At 40.9% G+C, this 20284-nt stretch overlaps 1 protein-coding gene across 2 annotated transcripts in view; it reads left to right on the top strand.

Annotated features, from left to right (window-relative positions):
• Positions 1-20284, top strand: part of FAM81A (family with sequence similarity 81 member A) — a 79427-nt gene that overhangs the window by 42250 nt on the left and 16893 nt on the right. For both annotated transcript variants that reach the window (XM_037833822.1, XM_037833823.1), the window contains exon 4: positions 4079-4197. In XM_037833822.1, coding sequence (XP_037689750.1) covers positions 4079-4197 — 119 coding nt within the window. The remainder of the gene's footprint in view (positions 1-4078; positions 4198-20284) is intronic.

The following is a 20284-nucleotide window of genomic DNA, read 5'->3' as shown; positions in this document are numbered from 1 at the left end:
AATGCACTCTGTGGTATCACCATAAAATACTCTTTCTATATTTCACTCTAGAAGATGTCTTTGTGCATAATTTTCTGGGTCATTTTTCTTATTATCTCCTTTAAAATTGATTCCAAGAACTAAAGTCATTGGGTCAAAAATTATGAGAATTTTAAGCCTGTTGGTATATTTTGCTGGCCCATTCTCCAGAAAAGTTGTACCAGAAAAGTCATGCCTTTCAGTTTTTGAGATACTTTCTGGCATTAAAAGTTTTTAACATATTTGCTTTTTAATAGGTGAAAGTGGTATGATTTTTATTTCCTGTTTCTCTGCCTACTGGTAAGGCTGAACCTTAAAAAATGTGTTGGTTATTTCTAGCTCCTCTTTTGTGAATTGTTATTCATTTTCTTTGTTTAGTGATTCTTTTGATTGAGAAACAACCCAAAATGAAATAAGATTGGTTATAGCCTTTGCCATTTCTATGTTGTCTAATGCAGTGCTTTTCCTATGAGCCACCACCTTGGAGCTGTTTGTGAAACATCTGCATTCCGGGGCTCTATTCCCTAGCTTTGGTTTTCTCAGGGTGGGGCCTAGGAACTTGTGTGTGTCACAGGATGATCCTTATGCACTCCAAAGGAGTTAAGAACCACTGTCTTATGCCTTGTTATAAACAAAGATTTGAAGCGTTACATACTAAGAGAATAAGTGTTAATTTTCTATTAATTAAAAGGAGAGAGGAAGCAAGAGTGCATTTTCATCAGTGGGAGAGTGTCAGAACCAGATTAGTCATATCTCAAGTTTTCTTGCAAGAATGTGTTCAGATGACTAATGTTTTGTCATTCACAGGTGATTGTAACTAGTTTGCTTTCCTCTTAACAGAGCAGGTTCATTCAGAAAAAGCTGGAGACTACAGCAAATAATTGATAGGACTAGCAGTTCCAAATTCCTCTCAGTGCAATGTTGTTTTACCATCCCTGTCACTCCATCCAGAGTGACCCCAACAAGTTTCCAAACACAGAATACATTCCTAAATTCTGCTTTTTACTAAGAAGTTTGAAAATCCTAAAAACAACAAAAAAATCTATGTAAGTGCATGTTTTTGCATGTAAGGAAAAAAAAGGGAAAAAATACTTGAGAAAAGGGAGCACAAAAACAATTTATGTAAGCATAATTACATTGTCTTTAATTGGGCTTTTCTGTTCATTTGCAAACTGGACCCCAAATTGTCAGTATACCAGAAATCATCCAGTTTTTAGAAATAATTGGTAACATGTAGACATACATGCAGATAAATACGGAGTTGAATGTATTCTCAAGAAACCACCAGGTTGTTCAGGAAGTAGTGGGACATGTGTCTGCCTGCACTTGATTCCCAGTTCCAGTGCCACCTTCCTGAAATGCTGGGGTGGGCAGGCAGGAGGGCCTGGGCCAGGCAGCAGAAATGCAGCCCTGGAAATCCTTGGAGTGAGGTTTAGACCCTGTGGCTTAGGTCTGGAGGAGGGCCAGTGAGTCCCAGCACCTCCCCTCAGGTAAAGGTGCCAACCTCCTGGCCCTTACGGAGCAGAGAAGGGCAGTAGAGGAGGTGTGTCGGCTGCCTGGCCTGGGAAAGTTGAGGAGAGCAGGCTGCAGAGAGGCTTCCTCCCGGGGTCTTACCTGGAGACTGGCTCTGCTCCCACTGGCTGCACCTCCAGCCCACAGGTCCCTTCCACACGCTCGGAACCACCCACTTAGGGACTAATGAACAGAGAGAGAAAAGGAACTTCACACCTAAGGGGCCCAGCAGTCAGAGGAAGAAGAAGCACAACCCTTAGAGCAGGCCTGAGTAAAAGGGAGCTGCTGAGGAAACAGATAGACCCTGAATGAAAAATAATTAGAACATTTAAGGCGTCCAAGTTCAACATGAAATTTCCGCCTTGAACTTTAATTTTCAAAAGTCAGTGGATGAATTAAAGGTGAGGATGGTTGCTTTTATGAATTGAATTAGTTGTCCTCAAGACAGATGGAAGACATACCTGAAACATCAGAGCCTACCCACAGGAATGCATTAACTTTAAGAACGTGTTTTTTCTGGGGTACATACAGCTTCAAACCACTGTACCACTTACTACCTGTGTGACCTTGAACATATCGTTTAGCCTTCTGTGCCTCGTTTCCTCATCTGTAGCTGGGGGTTCCTGAAGGACCTCCGTCATGGTGGTGCTGAGGGGATTTGGTGCACGTCAGCAGGTGGCACAGCACAGGACGCCTCATAGCTCAATAAACACTGGGTGGTTGGGGAGGTCCCCCTCACTTGCTCTTTCCTTTGAAGATATACCGAGATGGCCACTCTTTAGGGGGTTACCTGATCTTCAAGCAGTTTTGGATTCATTTAATGTCTCCTATGAGATGCTATTCTGTCTTTCATGTTAGTCAATAACAACTTTTTTTTTAATTCATTTTATTGAGATATATTCACATACCATGCAGATACAAAACAAATTGTACATTTGATTGTTCACAGTACCATTACATAGTTGTGCATTCATCACCAAAATCAATCCCTGACACCTTCATTACCACACACACAAAAATAACAAGAATAATAACTAAAGTGAAAAAGAGCAATTAAAGTAAAAAAGAACACTGGGTACCTTTGTTTGTTTGTTTGTTTCCTTCCCCCATTTTTCTATTCATCCATCCATAGACTAGACAAAGTGGAGTGTGGTCCTTATGGCTTTCCCAATCCCATTGTCACCCCTCATAAGCTACATTTTTATACAATTGTCTTCAAGATTCATGGGTTCTGGGTTGTAGTTTGATAATTTCAGGTATCTACCGCCAGCTACCCCAATTCATTAGAACCTAAAACGGGTTGTCTATATTGTGCATAAGAGTGCCCACCAGAGTGACCTCCTGGCTCCTTTTGGAATCTCTCTGCCACTGAAGCTTATTTCATTTCCTTTCATTTCCCCCTTTTGGTCAAGAAGATGTTCTCCATCCCATGATGCCGGGTCTACATTCCTCCCCGGGAGTCACATTCTGCGTTGCCAGGGAGATTCACTCCCCTGGGTGTCTGATCCCACATGGGGAGAGGGCAGTGATTTCACCTTTCAAGTTGGCTTAGCTAGAGAGAGAGGGCCACATCTGAGCAACAAAGAGGCATTCGGGAGGAGGCTCTTAGGCACAATTATAGGGAGGCCTAGCCTCTCCTTTGCAGCAACAAATAACTTTTTAGTTGCTTTCTTTTGGGTGCACTTTTCACAAGTACTGTATATTTTGCAAAGGGATTACAAATATGTAGCTTTCAGAGGTGATCATCTTTTTCTTTCACCCATGAAATTCTGTGTATGTGCTTTCTTCCCTCTTCAAACCAGAAGTCCTCCTTGCTACATAAGATTTCTCAAGCCTAAGTAAAAGCATTGTTTCACTCAGTAACTTTCAGGTAACAGTAAGAATATTCTGTTATTGAAAAATACCAGAAAAAATAATTAGCATTTGCTGAGTGTTTACTGTATACTAAGTGTTGTGCTAAATGCTTTACATGCATAATATCATGTAATATTCACAGTAGCCTTAAGAGTATAGTCACCACTACACTTAACAGATGAGGAAAAGGAAGTTCAATGAGTTTAGACACTTGCCCAAGATCACACAGCTGGAGGAACTGGGATTTGCACTTGTTCATCTGACTCTCATTACCTCTTTCCCCCCTGCTCTTGACCTGATATATTGCCTTCTTAAGAGATTTAGGGATTGTTCACATAAAACAATGACTACCAAAAAAACCCAGCCTAGAGTAGTGGTCCGAACTCTGAACTATGTATTAGGAGTCCAGGGTCCCACTCTTCCTACAGTGGAAACTTGATCAAGTGGTTTGTCATCTGAGTCTCAATATTTTTATTGCTAAATCAAAGGACTTGGACTGTGAGTGATCTCTGAGATCTTCTCTCTCTTTCTAAGCGTTCTGGCTCTCCGTATGTGTGTATTTCACATGACCATTAAAAAGGAGACATTTAAAAAATGAGTAAAATATCCTTATTTTTGCTAAAACTATAAAATGCTTTTGTGGTGGCAGCATGTAGATCCTCAAATGACTCAGTGGTTCTTTTGTGTTACCCAGGTACTCCAGGAGCAGATCCGTGCCCGGGACAACATTAGCTATGGAACTAACTCTGCTTTAAAGACTCTGGAGATGCGGCAGCTGTCAGGTTTGGGGGATCTTCGAGGAAGAGTAGCAAGGTGGGTGGGTGGTCAACTGTTGGCGACTCTGCTTATCAAAAACTATTTTTCATAAACTCCGTTTTCATGGAGAATATTTTCATGAAGTATAAAAGCACATTCTTTGCCTTTTTCTAGTACATCCCCTCCTTTGCCCATGGAATCTAACAGTAGAAGTTAAGCCTCACTGTTAGCATGCCATGATTTCTTGTGTTTCTGCAATTTGAGTTGTCTTTGTGGAAGGAAATGATGGAAGAGCTCAGTTGACCTGTGTAATTTGACAGGCAGTATTATGTCTCTTGAATCCAATAATACAAAATTGGAATTAATATTTTTTATGTCTTTGTTTTTTTTTAAATTTCATTTTCTGGTAATTCATTTTCTAATGCAATTTTATCGAGATATATTCACACAGCATAAAAACTATCCAAAGTATACAATCACTGGTTCATCACATAGTTATGCATACAGCCCCATGATCAAATTTAGAACATATTAATTACTCCAGAAAAGAAATAAGAAGAAAAAAGAAAACCCAAATCCTTCCATACCTCTTATTCCCCCCTATTATTGACCCATAATTTTGGTGTGGTACGTTTGTTACTGCTGATGAAAGAGTATTAAAATATTACTGTTAAATATAGTCCATAGCTTGCAATAGGTAGATTTTCCCCATATACCCCTCTATTATTAAATCCTTATAATAGTGTCATACATCTACTCTAGTTAATGAAAGAATTTTTCTATATTTGTACAGTTAATCAGGGACATTGTCCACCGTAAGATTCACTGTGTTATACATTCCCATGTTTTAACCTCCAGCTTTCCTTCTGGTGACATAAATGCCTCTAAACTTCCCCTTTCCACCACACTCATGCACCATTCAGCGCTGTTAATTATTCTTACATCTAGTAATTCATTTTTCTTTTATTTTCTAAAAATGTTGGTCAGTGATAGATTGGAAATTTACAAAACATGACTTTTAGCCCCTTGCAACTCAAAGTGTGGTTCCCAGACCAGCACCTGTGCATCACCGGGGAACTTGGTAGAAACGCGCCATCTCAGGTGCCACCCCAGACCTGCTGAATTAGAATGTGCATTTTAATGAGATTCGTTGGGTTTGCTTGCATGTTGAAGTTTGAGAAGCACTGCACAAGGACTGTTTCTAAGATTGATTTTACTGACCGGGACCAAGTTGTCCAAAGTATTTATAGGCCACTTCTGCCTTCTGCTGCTACTAAAACCAAGCACATGAGTGTGTTGCTACATGGACCTGTGGAGCAAATGGGCTGATTTGGATCACCCTGAGGTGAAAGTGAGGGTGGTCTATGAGGGGTGGGGCTGCAGGAAAGAACAGGATCCAAGGCTTCTTTTGGAGCCGAGAGGGGGTAGGTGTTGAAGTTATTTGTGGAGACAGCAATGAAGGGCCTTGAATGTGGGGCATGTGTGTTTGGATCTAGCTAATAGTTCTGTCTAATAGCAGAAAGCTGAGTGGATTGAATGGAAGACGGACTGACCACCCTCTTTTTGTAGTGTTCTGTCCTTGACAGGATGAACTCTAATCTCCCTAGTATGACCCTTGTCGGCAGACACCTTGCTGGCCTCTGCAGCCACCTCCTCACCCTCTCTGCTTTTGCTCTGTTCCTTTTAGGTGTGATGAACAGCTTGTTATTCCCTGAATGGGCCATGTTCTCCTGCCTCTGTGCCTTTGCACTTGCTGTTCTTGGACCTAGATGCTTTTCCCTCTTTTCTATCTTCTAGCCAGTCTTTAAAGTTCAGCTTGGATGTCACCTCCTCCCTGACAGCCCACTCCCTTGAGCTCCCCTAGCACTCTCTGCTCTATTGAGTCTGCCTCACTCTCTTCTCTTCACTGTCTCAGCATGGGGTACCTTATCTTTTATATCTGTGGCCTGAGTGCCTGGAAAACAGTAGATAGATAATAATTGTTTGGATGAATTAATGATAAAAAAAAAAATCGCTGTTTTCAGACGGAAAAACCTTGGATTCATTTGTGGCGCTTGGCTTAAAAGAAACCAATAAACAAAACCAGTCGGCTCTGTTGTGACTTAGAACAGTGAGGACTTAGAGCTTCAGAGCTACAGGGCAAACTAGGGGCTTCAGGGGAATTTGAGGATCTTCATTGTGGCTGTAGTTGTAAGAGGCTTAGTGCTAGGCATGGGCTGGGGAGGTCCGGCAATAAATGGTAGCAATGATTATCTCAGGGGCAATAGCAGTGAAGTTATCCTCATGATACTGGCTCTAATCACACAATGGAGAAATGATTTTGAAATACTTTCAGGAATTCTACACTTTTTTCCTATAGTTTCTTATAAACTTCTCTACCAAAATTGTTCCTTCCCTGTGACAAATATTTTTAATCTAAAACCATCAAAAATGTTTGTTACTAGCACTAGGGATTTTTAAATTGTTTTGTGGCTATATTTGTCTTCTCCCTGGAATGATAATGAGACTTAGGTTGTTGAAGCTCATGTGAAATAAAAATTCTTTAGCTGAATTTTGGCTTCCATGCATTGAATATGTGATTGTGTTGAAAGAGTATGAACCTTCAAAGTGATATTCTTAAATTACTAGGCTGCTGTATTATGTGCTATTTCATTTTATAATATTTATGGATCCATTGGTGATGTAATTGATGGGAAAACATGCCTATAGATCCTATTTTACAAATATGGAAAGTAAGACTTAGAGAGTTTAACTGATGTGCAAGTACAGATACAAAAGTGTTTGAGTAAGAGCCTGGGTATCCTCACATTAGAGCCCATGCTTTCAACCCCTATACTTCTTCACCAAAAAAATAACTAATGCTTGAGAAATTCCCATAGGCCTTGAGAAGTACTTTGCATGCATTATCTCAGTTGACCCTCACTGAGCAGATTACATTTGAGAAAAGACTTGAAGGAAGGGAGGGAGCTAGCTGAGTGATGTCCCCAGGAAGAAAGAACAAGGATCCTGGAGCATGCCTGGTGTGTTTAAGGAATGACGAGAACACCTTGGCTAGAGTGGAGTAAGCCAGGGAGATGTGCAGGAGGTGGGAGGTGGCAGGGGCCAGGCCATGGAGTATAGGCAGTTGGATATGGGTATCTGGAACTGAGGCTATGGATATAAACTTGGAAGCCATCAGGATGGCTTTTGGCATTTAACGTTACAAGATAGCATGAGATCACCAAGGAAGTAAGTGTAGATTCTGAAGAGGACCAAGGTCTGCGCCCTGGCCTCAGTGCAGTCGTAAATAAAACTGACCGCTGGAGCTTTTCTCCTGTGCAATATTTAGAAAAATAAATAACAAATAAAATAATTAAAACCTTTGGTGCATATCATGAAAGAAACAAACAAGGACCCAGATGAGAATAATAGGCTGGGGCTGGGGGCCTCCCTTAGGAATTGTGGTCAGGGGAGGCTTCTTTGAGAAGGCGACTTTCAAGCTGAGACCTGAAGGTTGAGGTAGTGCTAGCTGTACATAGAGGTGGAGAAAGGGCGTGCTGGGCAGAAAAGAGAAGGAGAACTGCAGGCAGTTAAGTGTGGCAGGAGCATGGTGAGGGGGAAGAGAGCAGTGTGGGATGAGGTTGGAGAAGCAGACAGGGGCCAGACCACACAGGGCCTTGTGGTCCCGAGAAAGGTTTTGGATTTTATTTTGAGTGTGATGGGAAGCCACAGGAGGATTTTAAGGTGGTGACTGGCCTGATCTGATAGATAAATTTTAAAAGATCACCCTAGTTCTTTTGCAGTGACCAGACTCAAGAAGGGGATGAGGGGAAATGGGCAATCTGGTGAGGAAGATGCTGCGGTCCTCAGGGCAGAGGAGCTGCTGGCCTGGCCCAGGGTGGCCGTGGGGTGGGAGGAGTGGACTGGTCTGAGAGGTGTTCAGTAGAAATCCACTAGGACTTGCCAGCGGAGTGAATGTGCAGGGGGTGTGAAAGGAGAAATCAAGGATGGTCCCAGGTCTGTTACCATTAGTGAATGGAGGAGACTTCACTTGGAAGGGGATGGAGAGAAATGAGAGGTTTGAGAGGAAATTGAACTGAAAGAAATACAGTGTTCCTGCTTATTTTTTTTTTCTTTCCATTTTTCCTTTTCTGTTCTTTTCCTTCTTCCCTTCTTTTCTGTTTCTTTTTTTCTGTCTTTCTTTTCTCAGAATCTTAAGTTGGTATATCTCTAAGATTTTGGAAGCCTCCCTGACTCTTGGCTATGGTAGTCAAAAGTTCAAAGAAGTGGTCAGGGCTAGAGAAGTAAATTAGGGACACACTGATGTAAGGATGGTATAGTACTCAGGGAGACAGTGAACTAGAGCAGAAGTTCTGGTGTCTGATCCCTGAGAAACAACTAATTTACCCTGTGAGTAGGGGAGGAGGACCCCGCAAAAGAGACAGAGAAGGGGTGGGTAGTGAGAGGGGAGGCAAACAGGGGAGAATGATGTCTTTGAAACCACGAGGAAGAAGTGGTCCTCTGTAGTGCTATTACTGAGGTTAAGAAAGATGAGCACAGGAAAATATTTTTTTGGATTTATTAAAATGGAGGTATTTATTGGCCTTGAAGAATAGTTTTAGAGGTTTGCCAAGGCACAGGCTGAATTGCTGTGTGTTGAAGAAGGAACGGAAAATGAAGAAGTGAAGGCAGGGAGTTCAGCTAACTTGAAATTCGACTTTCAAAATTAACAGAAATGGGAGGGTGGTGGGAGGGGGAGACAGGGTTAGGAAAGTGAGAGACACGGGTTTGTCTGTGTGGCTGGGAATGATCCAGCAGAGGGAAGCAGGCATCCAAAGGAGCAAAGTTTGGAGAAGGTGAGGCAGGATCGGGTCTGGGGCACAAGTGGAGAAATTGTCATCAGAAGCAGGACCGTTCTCCATTTTAACAGGAGAGAATACGGGAAGATGAAAACGGATGTGGGCATGGTGGCGGCAGGCTTATAGAGTTTGTTTTGATGGCTTCTCTCTTCCTCTAAGAAATATGAAGGGCAGCCATTATGGATGAGGAGGTCTGAAGAGAGAGGAATAAATTATGAAATAGATTCTCAATGAGCAAAAAGCGAGCTTCCTAAGAAACGGGAACATTGCCAGAAGTGCTGAGGGCTTATTTAACATTTAAGATTCAAGATTATAAATTTAAAGTGAAACTGATCAGCTCAGTTGCCAGATTTTCTTCAGTAACATGCCATCCATCCAATGCAATAATAGGAGCAAGAAGAACCATGGAATACATCAGTGATTAAAATTTATGAAAGATCCTCGTATTAGGTTAACATTAAGCTTTTTGTTGTTCACCAGCTTTAAGGGCTTAATGATGGAGTTCTGGTTTGCTAATGCTGCCATTATGCAAAATACCAGAAATGGATTGGCTTTTATAAAGGGGGGGTTATTTGGTTACAAAGTTACAGTCGTAAGGCTATAAAAGTGTCCAAACTAAGGCATCAACAAGAAGATACCTGCCCTGAAGAATGGCTGATGGCGTCCAGAAGACCTGTATCAGCTGGGAAGGCATGTAGCTGGTGTCTGCTGTTCCTGGGTTGCATTTCAAAATGGCATTCCCCAAAATGTCTCTCTCAGCTGTTCTGAGTGCCTTCTGTTTGTGAGCTCTTTTATAAGACTCCAGTGATTAAATCAAGACCTATCTTGAATGGGCAAGGTCCATATCTCCATGGAAATAACTTAATCAAATGTTTTACCCATAGTTGATTGAGTCACATCTCCTTGGAAACAATCAAATGATTCCAGCCTAATCAACACTGATATGTTTGCCCCCACAAGATTGCATTAAAGAATATGGTTTTTGGGGGGCCATAATATATTCAAACTGGCACAGATGAATGTTTATTGTTTAGGTCCACATGGAAAATGAGCAACTGAATTAATGCTGTAAATATCAGTGCCTTTGGAGTGCTATAGCACCAGGTCACAAGCTGTCAGAAAAGTTCTGCTTGGCCTGTTGTCGGAGTCATGCTTTGGGACTGTTGATGGCCTCTCCCTGCTGTCATCTTTGGGATGACTCAGCAATAAAGTCACTCTGCCACCTGCTGGCTATGACCAGGAACTGTACCTGGGAGATTGCAGCTGCTCAGACTAGAAAAGGAAAAATTTGGAATGAGTGTGTTATTGGTTCATTTATAATATAGAGCCTCAAGGATGAAATAGGACAACTGATCATATTCATTGCAACTAAAGATTTTAAGCCTTGCACGCAGCTTTGTTAGAGCCCTGAGGCGTTTATGCATGGTTTTTTTAAAATGCAATTTTATTGAGATATATTCACATAACATACAATCATCCAAAGTGTGCAATCAGTTGTTCACAGTATCATCATATAGTTGTGCATTCATCACCACAATCAATCTGTGAACATTTTCATTACTCCAAAAAATTAAATTAAAATTAAAATAAAAGAGAACATCCAAAACATCCCATTCCTCTCCTCCCCACCATTGTTCATTTACTTTTTAGGTTTGTTTGTTTGTTTTTGTTTTCCTCCCATGCTGTTTATTCTCACCATACCATTTTTCACAGTTGTGTTTCCTTTAAAAAATTTTATATGCACACCCACTAAATTTTTTTAACAATAGTGGTATCATGTACATAATTGTTGTCACTTTGCTTTTTTTAATTTTTTTTAAATTTTATTTTGAAATAAATTCAAACTTACAGGAACAGTTGCAAAAACTGTAGAAACTCCATACACAGAACTCCAGCATACCCCGACCCCCCTCCCTCGATACCCCGATCCACCAACTTTAACATTCTGTCACACCACCATTTCTTTCTTTCCCTGCCTCCCTCCCTGCCTCCCTCCCTCCCTATCATCCATCATCTATTGCTCTGTCTTCTGAATGCATGAGAGTAAGCTGCACACATTCTTGAACAAACACTATAATTCACATATACCTTTCCCGTGGACAAGAACATTCTTTTATGCAATCCCGTTAAGTGCAGCTAAGAAGTTCAAGAAATTCAACATTGATACAAAGCTTACATTCTATATTTCCTTTTTTTCTTTCTTTTGTCCCAGCTGTGTCCCTTTGAGCCTCTTCTCCTCCATCCTCAGATCCCATCCAGGATCATCCTTGGCATTCAATTGTCATTATCTATTTAGACTATCTTTTTTTTTTCCCCCAATTGTGGAAACATATATACAGCCTAAATCTAAATCTTCCCATTCCACCCCCTCCCTAGCATTCCATTAGTGGAATTAATCACATTTAGAATGTTTCAATGCTAACACCTTCCCACCATCCATTACTAGAAATTTCCCTTCACCCCAAACAGAAACCCTGCACTCATTTCTTAACTCCCCATTGCGCCTTCCCCCATTTCTCATAACGCATACTCTACTTTTCATCTCTATGGTCATATTCTCTGATACTTTCTTTGTGTTTACCGTGGGACTTAAATTTAACCTCTTAAATCTATAACAATCTTGTTTTTCTTTGGTACCAACTTAACTTCAATAGGACACGGAAACTATGTTCCTGTACTCCTCCATTCCCCCACCTTTATGTAGTTCTTGTCAAAAATTACAAATTTTACATTGAGTCCAAAATCATTGATTTATCATTACTGTTTATGTATTTTAGATCCTGTAGGAAGTAAATAGTGGAGTTACAGATCAAAAATACAGTAGTATTGGTATTTATATTTACTTTGTGATCTTTACTGGAAATCTTTATTTCTTCATTTGGTTTCAGTGTCCCTTCCTTTCAGCCTGCTCAATTCCCTTTAGCATTTCTTATAGGACTGATTTACTGGTGATGAAGTCCCTCAGCTTTTGACTATCTGGGAATGTTTTCATCTCCTCCTCATTTTTGCCCTCCAGTTGTTTGTGAATTTTCTAAGTCTCTGAAGGTTATTGACTTCTATTTGTATTCCATTGTGGTCAGAGAATGTGCCTTGAATAAATTCAATTTTTTTTAAAATTTATTGAGGCTTGTTTTATGTCCCAGCATATGGTCTATTCTGGAGAAAGATCCGTGATCACTATAAAAGAATGTGTGTCCTGGTAATATGGGATGTAATGTTCTATATATGTCTGTTAAATTTCTCTGTATCTCTCTCTCCTTTCTTTGTTTCTCTGTCAGTAGGGCTTCCTTTAGTATTTGAAGTAGGGCAGGTCTTTTATTAGCAAAATCTCTCAGCATTTGTTTGTCTGTGAAAAATTTAAGCTCTCCCTCAAATTTGAAGGAGAGTTTTGCTGGATAAAGTATTCTTGGTTGGAAATTTTTCTCTCTCAGAATTTTAAATATGTCATGCCACTGCCTTCTAGCCTCCATGGTGGCCGCTGAGTAGTCACTACTTAGTCTTATGTTGTTTCCTTTGTATGTGTGAATTGCTTTTCTCTTGCTGCTTTCAGAACTTGTTCCTTCTCTTCAGTATTTGAGAGTCTGATCAGAATATGTCTTGGAGTGGGTTTATTTGGATTTATTCTATTTGGAGTTCACTGGGCATTTATGCTTTGTGTATTTATATTGTGTAGAAGGTTTGGGAAGTTTTCCCCAACAATTTCTTTGAATACTCTTTCTAGACCTTTACCCTTCTCTTCCCCTTCCGGGACACCAATGAGTCTTAAATTTGGACGTTTTATTTTATCTATCATACCCCTGAGAACCATTTCAATTTTTTTTATTTTTTTCCCCATTCTTTCTTTTGTTCTTTCATTTTCCATTCTGTGGTTCTTGAGGAGGCTGAGTCATTGTTCAGCTTCCTCTAATGTTGTATTATGAGTATCCAGTCTTTTTAGTTTGGCCAACAGTTTCTTTTATTTCCATAAGGTCTTCTATTTTTTTTATTTGCTCTTGCAATTTATTCTTTATGTTCTTCTAGGGTCTTCTTTATGTCCTTTGTATCCTGTGCCATGCTCTTCTTCTTGTCCTTTATGTCCTGTGCCATGCTCTCGTTGTTTGTCCTTAGTTCTTTGATTAATTGCACCAGGTACTATGTCTCTTCTGATCTTTTGATTTAGGTGTTTGAGTTTGGGTTCTCCATATCATCTGGTTTTATCATATGCTTTAAGATTTTCTATTGTGTTTGGCCTCTTGGCATTTGCTTTACTTGATAGGGTTCTTTCCAGATATAAAAAATACCGATCTCTAATTTGTCAGATCTACAGCTTGGTGGCATACGCTTTCTCTAACTAACCAGCAGATGGTGTCCGCGAGTCACCTATTCCCCTCAAGTCAGTTCTCCCCAACTTTGTCTTTGTGGTGTGTGGGGGTCTGATTCTTGTGGGGTTCAATTGGTGCACCAACTTTGGGTGTGTTGTTGGTACTTTCTGCCCTGAATGTGGGGGCGTGTGTCTGGGTGGTTAGGGAAGCAGGGCAGCTTTAATAATCAAACCTCCCAGGTGTTCCTGGAGATTTAAGGCTGTTGCAAGAGTCTAAGCCTTCATTTCAGTCTTGCCACAGATTGTCTCTGCTGCTGACCCACAAGTCCTTGGTATTGGTGTAGGGTCCCTGGGATTTCCGAGCAGGTCCCCCTTCTCAGCTGTGCTCGTCCAGGACCTCTGCTGAGGGAAGGCTGTGCCACGTCACAAGTGCGCGCTGGTCCTCCAGGGAAGCCCTGGGCCACCGGGCCACGCAGGGGCATTCCCAGCCTGCTTTAAAGATGGTTGAATGGGGCGTGTAAATTTCCCCCTTTACGCACAGCTCCACCTTCCCAGCTCCGGGACAATTAGCTGTGGGTGCACTAAAGGCCACTGTCCATGGTCAATATTGTGGTGTGTGTGCACGGCTTTGGGAAACACTCTCCATCTCACTGGGTTTCTTGGTGCATTTCTGGGCTGTGGGTTGGGCCCCGGGCAGGCGTGTCCCCCGCCCGCCGGGGAGATGGCTGCAAGGGGCGCGGTTTGTTTCTCCTTTTGGCTCCCCTCTGCCCCACTGGCCCCGAGACAATCAGCAGCGGGCTATCCTCCACGCCAGACACCGAGATGTTGGCACAGTCCGCTTCTGCTGTGCTTCACTGCATGGTATCACCGTTGTAACCACAGCCGCTCCTGGGTTTTGTTTTTTTTTTTTAAAGGAACTAGTCTGCCTCCAAATGCCAACCCACGGTTTCCCCACACCACAGCGTGGCCGCTGGACTTTCAGCCAGCTCACTCACTTGTTTCAGAATGCAGACTCCCAGTTTCATCAAATGCATGGTCCCTGTGGATTTAGCAGACCTTGTCTGGCTGGTGCATTGCTGGAACTGTCATTTACTTTTTTGAATACAGTTTTATTGAGATATATTCACACCCTACAGTCATCCACAGTGTAAAATCATTTATTCACAGCACCATCATACAGTTGTGCGTTCATCACCAGAATCAATTTTTGAACATTTTCCTTATTCCAAAATAAAAATTAAAAAAAAAGCCAAAAAGAACACCCAAAACTTTTCATAAATGGATGAATATGGCTTAATATGGATGAATAACAATATGGATCAATATGAAAATGCCTTTTTAAAAGTTAAATTCAACTAAAACTACACACACATACTTTGAAGATGTATATGTATATAAATTATCTTAGAAGGAAAGCAAGGGAATGTCCACAGGATTTAAAATGCTTACTTTTGTGGGAGAGGCTATTAAAAGTAATTAGTTGAAAAGGCGAGCCATGCATGGACTGATGGTGAGAGTATGTCATGAAGTAAGGATTAAGGTAAATCCGATTCTGAGCAATTGAGATCCAAAACAACAACAATATTAAAAATAAATGATAAATAGTTTAGTTATGAGACATTCAGCAAAATAGAAATGCATGGTGTTCTGACAGTATATAGTCGGCATACCTGATCTACTCTGGGGGCTCCAGGAAGGTTTCCTTAAGGAAGTGACTTGTGTGCTTAGCTCTGAGAGATGAATCATAACTGAGCAAAGTGAAGAGGTCGGGAAGAGTGTTGCAGGTAGAGAGGGCAGCATGGATCAAGGCCTTGGACTGGGAAAAGTAAGGCAATTTCATAGCCCTGGGATATAGTCAGTGTAGTTGGATGCAGAGAGAAAAAGAGGCAGAAATGTATTTTGAAAGAGGCTGAGGAGGTAGGTGGATAGAGATCTCTTTCTGGGCATTTTAAAGGCATTTCAGTCTTTATCCTAAAACAACAGGGAGTTATTCAAGGGTATTTATATAGAATTTATACAGAGGTTTATTTTGTTTTCTTTTTTTTTGCTTGCTGCTTTGTTTCCACGGAGTTAATATCTAGATTGAAATGTATTTATGTTTTAAGAGGTTGGTTAGATACTGACAAGTTGCCTTCTAGAAAGTCTGAAAATTTTATATTCCCACAGCAATGTATGATATATCCTGACTCCACAAACCCTCCCCCAAACTGGACATTAACATTAGAAAAGATTTCCAATATCAGACAAACAAAGGCATAATACTTGCTTTAAGTTTTATACATTTTATTATTATAAAAATTGAACTTTTTTCATATGTGCATAGACAGTTTGTCAGATTGGATTTTTAAAATGTTCTGAGTCAATGTTTTAGAAAAATTTTATCCTGATGATTTTTTCTGCTACTCCCCAAAAGGTTTGTAGTATTTTAACAAAATGATTGAGCTGAACAAGTTGTTCAACTTAGAGAAAACGTAAGTCAATACCAAGTAAGGATTTTAAAGAAGTTTAGTTTAGATTAGGGGACACTCATTGAGAAGCTCAGGGAGGACTTACAGAAGCTCAGAGAGGAGGCCGCTAGAACCAGAAGCTGAAAGCAGTGAAAGCTGGGAGAGCAGGAACAGCAGGTGCCAGCCATGTGCCTTAGCTGACAGAGGTGTCCTGGATGCCAGCAGTCTTTCTTCAGAGTCCAGCTTATCTGTTGAAAATCCTGAGTCCTTTGACTTGTGAAATTTACCACAGGCTGGATGTTGCTGATGACATATTCTTGGCGCAATTCAACTTGTTCTGAATTTCCTACAACTTGGCAGCTGGTTCTGGAGGCTTGATGAGACTCGGGTTCAAACCCTTTGGCAAGACTGTAAGTGGTGATGTGATCTTGAATTAGGAGTGTGTTGGTTTGTATATTTGTGTCCCCCAGAAAAAGTCATATTCTTTAATGCATTCTTGTGGGGGCAGATGTATTGATGTGGCTTGGATTGGGACCTATTGGTTCAGTGTCCATGGAGATGTGACCCACCCAACTGTAGGTGATAACTCTGATGGGATAATTTCTTTGGGGTTGTGGCCCCGCCCATTCAGCATGGGCCTTGTTTAGTTCACTGCAGCACTATGTAAACCCAGACAGAAGGAGCAAGCTTGCTACAGCCAAGAGGGACACTTTGAAGAATGCACATAAGCCGAGAGAGGAGCGAGCTGGAGCTGAGACAGACATTTTGAAGATGGCTATTGGAAGCTGATGCAGACATTTTGGAGAATGTCATTTTGAAACACAACCTAGGAGCAAGCAGACGCCAGCCATGTGCCTTCCCAGCTAGCAGAGGTTTTCTGGATGCCAATGGCCTTTCTCCAGTGAAGGTACCCTTTGTTGATGGACACTTTGTGGCCTAAAGACTGTAACCTTGTAACCAAATAAACCCCTTTTTATAAAAGCCAAAAATAAAGAAAGAAAGAAGTTTGGTTTAGAATATTAATTGAAATGGTTACTTACTTTCTTTAGAGTCAACTATAAATTAAATATAAGAACAATTCTATCAATTTACTCACCATTGTTTCTTGTATCCGACTCCTTCTGTTTGGATACTCGTTTCTTCTTCTGAAGTACATTCTTTAGTGGTTCTTTCAGTGGTAATTGTCTTCTTAAATGCAATGGGGATGTATTCCTTAAGATGTATGTCTGCACTGGAAGATTTTATGAGCCATTCCCTAAAGGATTTAGATATGAAAAGAGTCTAAATCACATAGAATACTGGCAATCAACCATCAAAAAACAGCATATTCTCAGTGGTTACATTAAATCCTTCCAAATGCTAGAGAAAATAAATATTAGTGAGCGTCAGTATTTAAGCCATAAATAAAGATTAGAGAACGTATTAGTGCTTGGAAGGCTCTCTAACAAGCTAGAATATCTAACCTATTTATTAATCACTTTGTAATAAAATGTTGCAAATTGAAAATGCTACCTCGTCTTTCAGCTAAACATGGTGGGTTAGATATATGCCCTTATCTTGGCTCCTTCCTCAAAACCTATAAAGATAAGAACAGATGAATAAAAAAGGTATGAACCCACAAGGACAAAAGGTAATGGGAGAAAATGAAAAGCAAATGGATGGTATAGAAGGTATAGTAAAGCTATAAGCTGCTGGGGCTCCGTATCTGAGAACAGATGGAAGTAAGAGGGAGTTTCAGTTCACATGGAGCAACAGGGCAAGAACCAGGCCCACTCATGGCAAAAGACAGGAGCCAGGTACCTGTCTCCACTAGTTAAGGAAAAAGCTGAAAAAAGAAAAAACCTAGGACCAAATGAATTCAGAATAAATATATTTAAGATACATAAACAAATCAAAGATAGGTTAATATCCATAAATAGAACTCTAAATTGTTAAACAAAAAGGTAGAAATGAAAGAACAAATGGATAAGAGAAAAATATAGAAATCCTGAAAATAAGCCACACAGTCATCTTAATAGACCCAACAAACTCTAGACTGTATGTGGTTGACGATAAAGTCATTGAATTAGAAGATAGTAGCAAGGAGTTCCCCCAAGCTGCAAGAATGCTTACCCTGAGCCTGATGTAACTTTCATGACACTAACTGTATCCCACGTCTCTAGCTCTGGCTTCTTTGTTCTCCAGCCTCATTTCTGTTTCATAAGAGGCCTGGGCAGAAATGGTAGATCACTTCATAGTCCATAAAATTGTAATGCATTCTTTATACATAGCTCTTAGTTAAAATATTTTGTGTAATTGTTTTTCCTGATTATAAAACTCAGAGATACACATGTAGAAAAGTTGTACAATTTAAAAAAGAATGAAAAAGAAAGTAAAAAAAAAGATGAAAAGAGTAAGGGCTTTTCCTTCTCTTCCTCCTTCCAACTCTTGCGTAAGTCCCTCTCATTGGTGGAATCTAAATCACAAACCTGCTGGCAAGGAAGTTTGGGAAGTTAGGTTTCTGGGCTTTAGCCCCTATTATACAGACAAGAGCTTGGACTGGTGGGGATGGTGCCTCCGTACATACCCTCCTCCTCATATTCAGACCTCCAAACAGTAGCAATCACAGTGGTAGGCAACTATCACTTGTGCAAATAAAGATGCCCGTTTTTTCCCCCAAAGTAAGATTCTGAAGTCCCATCAATTATTGGTTCCATCTCTGGGTGATGTTTACTCCTTTTCTGTTCAGTCACAAAAACCCCATTGATAACCTGGACCTTAAAGACTAAATTCATGTTTAATCATCATCAATACACTAGAAGAAGGGAAAGAAAAAATTGGTTACTATATGCAAATATGTGTGTACAAAACAAGGAAGAAAATTTGCACAGAGCCCTCATTTCTATAGCTGGTCGTGGGGCCATATTGATAATTATAACTTCCTCCTTCTGCTACCCATTCCATGAAATATTCGTCAGTGAAAACCACAACTGGTTATGGTTATTACCTGGTAGGGTGGCCCAAACCTTCATTTCTGAAGGGACTGAGTCATTAGAGGACATTATGTATATTGGCTTATTGTAACCTCCCTTTAACTTTCACCATTTGGCGTGGAGGTATTAAGAAAATTCCATACAGGTTCCATCTTGACTCCACTGAGTAGCAGTAAACCTGTTCCTCCCGATAACTGTGATCAGTCACCCCAGCCAGTACACTGAGCCCTCTTTTTGCCTGTTGGTTCAGTAGGCTAAAGAGCCCAAAGTGGCCACATGGTGGCCACAACTTCCAGTTTATTGGAGCCACTCCTGTGACCCCTGGTCAAAGCATACCCTCCTGGGGAAGTCAGTAGAGTCCAAAGATACAAGGAAGAGAAGCAAGCATTTTACAAATGGATCATTAGGAGTAATAGTGAGAAGAGCTACTCCTTGCTCTTGGACCTGTGTATCTTACTATGGGAAAAAAACACTACCATATTTTGCTTGTTTGTACAGAGAATATACTACATCTGGTTAGGAGAACACCCTACCCCTGCAGGGTGTTGTCACCCAGCCAGCCCCATAACTGGGTTAATAGGTCATTCCATTATTCTATCAGGACAGTGATTCTGGGTGATGGAGTGCTTGGTAAGACCAGTCATGGCTATCATCCATTGAATAACTTCTTTGGATGTAAAAGGAGTGCTTGGTCATAAGCAATATTGTGATAGATATCACCATTCCATGATGAATAAGATATTCAGGAAATCCATGAATGGTAATCTTGACAGAGGTGCTGAGGCGAGGAATGTGTGTCTATCCCTGTGATATTAATTGCTGCCTTCTGCATGATGGAAAGGGTTTAACACAATCAGCCTGGCATCAGGTGGTAAGCTAGGGCATGTTGCCATATTGGAGACAGCTTTGGCACTTGCCATTGATAGGGCAGGCACTCAGCAGTGATGGTAGCCACATCAGCCTTGGTAAAGGGAAGTCCATCTTGCTGAGTCTTGCTGGTATGGCCATTGGGTACATGTTGGCCATTTGAACAACAACTGAGGTGGATGGAAAAAAGGTGACTGACATCCAATGATTGTATCATCTTGTCCACAATTATTGGGAGCCTCCTCCTCAGTAGATCCTCTTTGGTGAGCATTCATAAAGAGCACAAATACTCTGTGTCAGTTCTGATTGATACACTTATATACGTTTCCCCCTTGTCACCAGTCTGCCAATTTTTCCAAGTCTGGCCATTAGCCACCTCCTATGAATGCCTGGCCATCTCTTCAAGACAGAATGAACCCCCAGATATATTATTTGAAATCCTGCCAACTGTGAGTGTTTTCCATCCTTAATATCCTTAAGGTTACCCCTGAGCAGGCCTATAAGTTTCAGTAGTCTTCTTCCAGCTGGTAGGACCATCTGTAAACCAGTCCTGACTTCTTCTTGCTCAGTCAAGTGGTCCCTGAGAACTTTTCAAGAGGCCATAGGTCTGGGTTGAAGGAGAGCTGGCACCATAAGAGGAGTAGATGCCAGGAAATCTGGGCTCATGTAGCTTATTTGTGTCTTTAGAACCTGCTGGAGCCTGAACTCTATATACCCCTT

Source organism: Choloepus didactylus, chromosome 4, assembly GCF_015220235.1.
Source record: "Choloepus didactylus isolate mChoDid1 chromosome 4, mChoDid1.pri, whole genome shotgun sequence".
Lineage (NCBI taxonomy): Eukaryota > Metazoa > Chordata > Mammalia > Pilosa > Megalonychidae > Choloepus > Choloepus didactylus.
This window is presented reverse-complemented; position numbering and strand designations above follow the sequence as displayed.